A 7,578-nucleotide genomic window follows, 5' to 3' on the forward strand; every position below is an offset into this window, starting at 1 on the left:
CTTGGACTGAATTTATTCCACAAATTCCAGAAGACATTTTGTTCAATGGCTTCCTCTATTTTATTAAGTTCTTCAGATTTGTAAAGCTCGTTTTTCTTATTGATTTGTATTTTGTAGTATTTTAGTGCTGGACCCGTATTTGACTCTCATGGGCTTCTCTGTGTTTTTGGTTAGATTTTAGTCTTAGTTGTTTTCTAGCATGAACATTCATTATCATATCATTTTTCTTTTGAAGGTTTGGGTTTTGTTATGTTACTACTATAGTTAATTATTTTGAGATTCGATTTTTTTAGCTAATTCATCAACTATGTTTAAATGCTGTGTAGGCAAATTTACATGGATAATTAGGAAGAGATTAAGTTTGGATTTGATTTCTGTTCTGCCAAGTGCAGTTAAATAATCCTCTATGTTGCTGCATTTTTTCCATATATGTTTTTTGATGTAGTCCTTTTCTTTTCCAGTTCTTGCATTGAGATCTCCACATATTAAGATGAGACCCATTGAATGGAAGTTAATTTCTCCTTTTGGAGTTCTTGAAAGATCTCCTCAGTGTAGTAGGGGGAGTTTGAGGGTGGGATATAGACAATGATCTTTTAGTTCTTCTCTCAGTGCGTAGACTGCCTGTAGAGCCTGTAGAGTCCGCAGCTGGTTGTTCTGGGTGGTGGAATGTTGGGTGATATCCTCCATCACTCTGCATAGGGCTGACCTCAGGGCCTGATTGTCTTCCTCCAGCTCCTTCATGGTCTGGAACAGCTCGTGGATTTCAGCCTTCTGGTGTAGGACCATACTGCTCACACACTGCTGGATGTTGTTTCTCATTGTTGTTGTGAAGACAGGTAAAGGTCTTTTCTTTAAGTCCACTAACTACCTCTCTAGGATGTTCCTCTCTCAGTACCTTCACACTAGTGGAGAGTTTGGGACTGCAGTTAGGAGAGGAGGTCCCATGACTGCTGTTAGGGACTAGTCTCTCTGAGGTGTCTGGCTGTTGTCTGTTTCCTTTCTTCTTCTTTTCTGCATTCATAGAATTATACAGGCTATCTTCTGATCCCTGGATCACGATTGTGCCATTGTGATGAAAATTGATGATAAGGGTGGGACAGGTGGGGTCCATCGCTGCATCAATTCCTTCGGACCGACGGTAGTTTTTTTTTCCTGTAATTAACGTTACCGGTTGATGGTGCCGGTTGAACCTTGTAACGCTGATTATTTCTTCAGTTTTTTGTTCTTGTTTATCGGTCGTAATGTTAATGTTACTTGTAACGTTATTACAAGCTAGCAAACGTTTCCGTTGGTGCTTTCAGTTGACTTGCGCTTATATTTGAGGAAATAATGGACAGATTTTACGGTCTTGGTCTCAAAAATATCCTCCCCTTTTTATATTTTTGTGTGTGTTGTGTGTGTGTGTGTGTGTGTGTGTTGTGTGTGGTGTGTGTGTGTGTGTGTGGTGTGTGTGTGTGTGTGTGTGTGTGTGTGTGTGTGTGTGTGTGTGTGTGTGTGTGTGGTCGTGCGCGCGTGCGCGCTTGCGCAGCAGCGCCAGTATCTCTGTGCTCCATGTATGTAGACTTGTGATTAATCTGCACGCTAACTCTCATTACAAACCACATATCTGCCTTCCGGCACTAAAGCAGAAGGTCTCCTGACACTAATGAGGAGGGATAAGGAAGATAAGCATGATGATGATGGAGGACTGGGATGAAAGATTTTTTTAATAATCCCATAGTAGATGTCAGACAAACTGCAGAGGTGTCTCTCAACAACCCTTCATCTATTCCTGACTGGCAGCCTGTTTGGTTACAGAAACCGCTACTACAGCATTTCTACTGCTGAAAGAGAAACAGGAGAAAGTTTAATACCATGTTAAATCTGTTTGCAACAAGATTTAACATAGAGACCAGTGCTTACATTTGGTCAACCTTCCTTTAGTGTTTATTTTACTTGTATACTGCACTAAAGGAGCACTGACATGCTGAAGCAGCTTAGGCTGGCTAAATTAGCAACTTCTTTTAGTTTCCCTCACAATTTCTTGGATGTTTTTATATTTGTTTATTCACTTCTTTGTAAAGCAGTACAGTTCAACTCTTTGAATTGCCCTTTTGTTGAAAGGTGCAATATAAATCAACAATATTGGTATTACAGTAGTATTAGTACCATTAGTATAGTGCCTTCCGTGTTTCCCCCTCCTTTGTTTCCAGTCAGCAGCACCGCCCCTGTTTAGGTAGCAGCAGCACGGAGTGAGAGGGAAGTTGCCGCTCTTGTAAACTTGCACTTCCTGCTATATTAATTGATGATATTTGATCTCTTTTTTTTTCCAATTGCCGCCACAACTTGTTGTGTGACCCTGGTAACCACAGAATACAAACCAAGTAAAAAAAAAAATGCAGATTAAGTATTGCTGTTATTTGAGCTTTTCTTAGCGTCCACCCACACCCCAACAGTTAACAAACATTAATTACCAAATGTTGTGTTGGAGTAACATCAACTTCCACCTTTGAACATCATGTCTGGGCCAATAAACACTTATCTGCAGTAAACACAATAAACAAGATATCTGTTTGCTTATCTTGCTATATTAATTGTTTTGTTATGTCCTCATTTTTAAGATACAACCTGCTCTATTTTGAAGGAATTAGAGTACAATAGGTGGGCAGCAGCCTCCTGCAGGAAAACAGGCTATCAATATTTAATATAGCCAGCAGCTGCTGTGGTGGTGGTGGAGGTGGAAGAGCCCTCTAACCGCCCATAGACACCGACATCACCAAGCAGTAAATCTACAATGTTAACCTAATGCAAAACTACATTTTAAAGTTTAACTGTAGCTAATATGATGTTTCAGAAGTCTGAGTTAGTCAAATAAAGTGAATATCCTCCAAAATTCGTCTTTTTAGTACCAGTTCCCCCTTTTTGGTTCCCTGCTGAGCCATGGCCGAGTGAAGATCCCCACTTGATTTGACAAACTCAGACTGCAGCCTCATATTAGCTTCAAATAAAACTTAGGATTGCATTTTTGCACAGAAGGATGACGTGGACGTGATGAGTGGATTTGTTTAACTTTAAAAGAATTAACATTCAGAAGTGACCTTTTACGAAACAGTACAACCAAAAAAAAACTGATTACCGCGAGAATGAACATAAGGGCATGTGAGTATTGAATAAGGACAGACTTTAAAGCTGTGAAATTGCCGTTTTAATATGCTTTTGACTTAGCTACCTCACTATTCTGCCTGTTGACACAATAAAAGACACACTCTTACTGTAGGTATTCCTCCAACAGTCTACCACAATAATATGATGCACTAATTAATATTACCATGTCTTTCACCCCCAGGACTTCTGTGCCCTTGAGCCTCCCTTCATGCCAGCCAACATCTCCAGACAGGGGTCTGCTGGTGGCAGCAGGATTACAGGTCCTCTTTTTGTGCCCCTGCCAAATTCCACAGCCCTTGGCTGGGCGTCCAATGTGACGGCTCCCCCTGCCTGGCCTCCTCTCAGCTCCCTTCGGCTGCTCGTATCTCAAGAGGGCCAGTCCTGTGTGGAGGCGTGCCATTCCGATGGTTTGGTCTGTGAGCCCACTCACTTCCGCTTCATCAACAACAAGGAGGCCCTGCGCAGGTAAGTCATCCACCTGGGTTACATGTGGCCCACATGGCTGAAAGTTGCACACATACACACTTGCTATCTGCCAACCAAATGTTTATGGTAAGTTTAGTCCCAACAAGCAACCTTTCTTTATGCAGGGAGATATTTCTGAGGCAAGAAGAGATGTAAACATTATGTGGATACTTTTTGATACAGTATCAATTCTTCACTCACAGTCATCACAACTTTTCTGTATATATTGGTGTACTCACTCTCCCAGCTTCTCCTGAAGAACATCATCTGTAGTCAGAACATTGTCAATCGTGTCTACATAAAATATAAAGAAGAATTGGAAGAGCAATTTCTGATATTTTTTCTTATCTTTCAGCAGAAAAATCTAAATCCCATAAAAGATAAACAACTGCTCTGTACCTAAAAGGCTCCTGTTGTATACACAATCGACACAAAGTTATAGAATGTAATCTAATCTAACCATCTATTTCTGCACTGCCCGGACGGATAACTTCTCTTATGTTAGTTGACACTGAGAACACCAGGTAGTCCTTTAGTTTACTGTACCAGGTCCAGGCAGTTGAACCAGAAACGTAGGTTTATGCCTTTTCTGGATCTCTGAGACAGAAAGCCTGCTGATGTTTGAGTCTCTCCTCCAAACATCTCCCCCCCGACTGCTTTCAGCCATAATTCTTTGCTTGTTTCATCCTCCAAGTATCTTTTGTGTTTACTTCTTTTCCACCTGTCTCGGTTTACAGTTTCGCTCTCCTTTTGCTTCTGTTCTGTTATTTCTACTTTCTCACACTGACACCTCACGTCTGCCTTGTAGTTTCTTCCAACTTACTTGTCACTTCTTAACTAAATTTCGTCATTCTCTTTTTAAATTGACATCTGTAGTGTGATGAAATCTCTCTCTTTTCCTGTCTCTACTTTCTATTTATTTTGAGGTTATGCCAATTCCACTTTCCTTCTACCCAAATAAAAAATAACTCTTTTTCTAAGTTTGCCTTTCAAGAACACTTCTCTGTTGTTATACCCTGTGAAATGTTATTTTAGGGTGCGTACAACCTTTACATACAGCCGCTCCTCTGTTTCACCCCTCAGGTTGGAGGTGCAGTGCGAGGTGGTAGACTCTGAGATAAACCACATCCTTCCGGCCTTCTCGGTGGTGCGGCGGGAGTGCGGTCTCCAGCGGGAACCCCTCCTCTTCAGCTGTGCAGGATACTCTCCCAAATACAGACGTCTTTGCCCCTGCAGGGACTTCCGCCATGGCCAGGTGGCGCTGTGCAGAGACTGTCTATAATGATGGGAGAGTAAAAGACAAACACAAAATTTTAAAGACAGATTGGCGCTGCGGGTGGGTTATATGGATACTAGAAGGCACCCACAGGTTAGAACTGTATAGAGCTGTGACAAACAAAAATGGTGCAGAGAGGTAGCTTCCCCAAAAAAGCATATGTAGAAACAGGACGAGCAGGCATGGATTTGAAGAAAGTAGGCCCAAATAGCTGCCAGGATGTAAGTGGAGATTGAAGTTGTTATAACAGCTGTTGTACTGTAACTTGCTGGAGTTTTTTAACATAAAAAGCAGTAGACTTTATTGACCAAGGCTCCAATTATACCAGGTGTCATTATAACCCGGGGAAAAGGCTGGCTTACCACTCACCATGCCAACAAATCTTCACCTCTGATTAAAGGATAATAGTTTCTACAAGAGGTTGACCAGTGATACAATACACAACATTTCATTTTTGGAACTGCTTCTCACCAAAAATAAGGTGTTTAAGTTGGAAAATATCACTTGAAGAAGCGTGTGACTGCAGAGAAACTCAGTATTGGGACTATAGTGTCATTCCATGACAGAGTCTTCAAATATCTTGGCTTGGAGAAGGCAACCTCGGGTCAATATCCAATCTCCTCTCTGCGCTTGGACAAAGGATGATGGACAACCAGGTTATCTCCCTCGCTTTTACTCCCGTCCTCCAATGATGGACAGAGTAATTTATCAGACTGAACCCCTAGTCTGAGCCAGCATCGGTCAATGCAATCATGACTTGTCGCAAAAAGAAAGGAGGAGGACAGAGGAGAAAAATAAAGGGTTTAAGATTATTTTTCAATAAATAAGCCTTTGGAGCTCTCAAGTGGATTTTTAAAGAGTCTTCCAGGCTTCATGATGGGGAGAAAATCATAAAATAAAATAAAAATTCAGAACGGATCAAGGTGTTTTTTTTATGTTGTGTCAGTTCTTCACTCGGTTCTTTCCTATCTTTTTAGGTTGGCATGTTTTTGCTCTTCTTGCTCCTACACCCATTAATTACAATCCTCCCACCATTCACATTAATCTGCGTTTCCATCAATCCGACTGTAGGGAGAAAGCTTTGATTTTTTTTTTCACATGGAAGCTTAAACCAGCACAGGCCACATTTTAGATGAACAGCCAATATTTTACTGATAGGCAAAAATGTACTTTTACTTTACGTTTTTAATACTCTTTAGGCTGTCCAGTGGCATTCTGGGAAATAGGAAATCACTTGTAATGCTAAAAAGGGAAGTTTAGAGAAACTTTCAGCACCAAATTACTTACAGAATTAAAAATGTAAACATGAAAAACTGATGACATCATGTTTGAGCATATGTGAACTGCTAAATCAGAACAGCAGTAACAGCATGGATTATGATTCAGTGACAATGCAGCTTAATAGTACAAAAGCATTCTTAGTGGAGACCAAAAACAGAGCTAAAAGAGAGTAAATATTGGACTTAGCCCCAGCATGCTGTTTAGATTATGAAAGAGTATGATCCTGATATTCTAAATGCCCTGTTATTATCTCCGGCATCCCAGGTTAGCTGTAGTCCTTTCACACTATATTTTCACACTAGCCTCCACACTTGAGTTTCCCTGAGACTTTCAGTAGGTCTTGCAGTGAGTGAACGGACACCCTGGTTTGTTCAGGACAGTCCCAATTAATGGCTTTCTGTCCAGGTGTCCCAAATCTTTGACATATCTATTATTATATCCTTTACGTTTTTATCATCGTATTACCCCAGTATTACATCATATTACTCTGATTTATTACCCTGTTATGATCTTGGTAATTACATGTTATTACCTATATATTACCTCTTTATTGTCATACTGCTACCCCACTATTACCATGTTATTACCATGGTGGAGTTTAAAGTACTACCAACATAACTAGGAGAATGTAGCAGATATACAACACACGGAAGAGCATCTACAGTAACGTTATTAATGTGCAAGCCACATGCATATTTAACCTGTTTCCATGTAGTTACACTACTGATATGGTCATAACCACTAAAGTGCTCAATTACCTATTTTTGATGAGGATATAAACTACAATTTGTCGCTGTGAAGGCAGGACACCCCCTACACCCCCCGGATTGATCACTCACAAAATGGATGAGCTACTAATACACACGGAACTGCTGCGTCATGATTTTCACAAAAGCCTGACTGAACACACTCATCAATAGCAGTTAACAGTTGGCAGCAAACCAGGCAAGCAAGCTACCCACCGACAAGATTTAGACAGGGTAGGTGAATTAAAACAATGTTTGAGTTGAAAACGCATCTTGATGTTACGTAAGGGCTCTGTTCATGTTGTACAGACATATTAATTGCATTGTGTGTCTGTTAAGAGGCACAAAGGCACTCTAAAACTTGCCCCGTTAACCGCCGTTTTAGCTCAGTGGAAGCTTGTACACGTAGCTGCAACTGCTCAGTGTTGCCTGCACCGATTCAGATCGGGTTTTTTTCAATTAAAAGTACTCGCATATTTCTAGCAATCAAGATTAACATAAAAATTGTCTGGAAATCTCCTTTCAGGTTAAGGAAAGATTGTCAAAATGTTGGCCTTCAGTATGATACAGGACTTGAGCAGAAATTAAATACTTACTGTGTGCATGCACCTCCCTGACCTCCACACCTTTTCTTCTAACTGCACCATATGAATCGAACTTCCTGCT

General features: G+C 40.7%; 1 protein-coding gene across 3 annotated transcripts in view; it reads left to right on the plus strand.

The window, feature by feature from the left end:
* LOC116704400 (alpha-1,6-mannosylglycoprotein 6-beta-N-acetylglucosaminyltransferase B) overlaps positions 1-5,800 on the plus strand; it is a 110,260-nt gene extending 104,460 nt beyond the window's left edge. For all 3 annotated transcript variants that reach the window (XM_032539840.1, XM_032539846.1, XM_032539856.1), the window contains 2 exons: positions 3,326-3,609; positions 4,693-5,800. In XM_032539840.1, coding sequence (XP_032395731.1) covers positions 3,326-3,609; positions 4,693-4,891 — 483 coding nt within the window. In that variant the 3' untranslated portion in view covers positions 4,892-5,800. The remainder of the gene's footprint in view (positions 1-3,325; positions 3,610-4,692) is intronic.
* Positions 5,801-7,578: the final 1,778 nt, after the last annotated feature.

This window comes from Etheostoma spectabile, chromosome 2 (assembly GCF_008692095.1).
Source record: "Etheostoma spectabile isolate EspeVRDwgs_2016 chromosome 2, UIUC_Espe_1.0, whole genome shotgun sequence".
In the NCBI taxonomy this organism is placed as follows: Eukaryota; Metazoa; Chordata; class Actinopteri; order Perciformes; family Percidae; genus Etheostoma; species Etheostoma spectabile.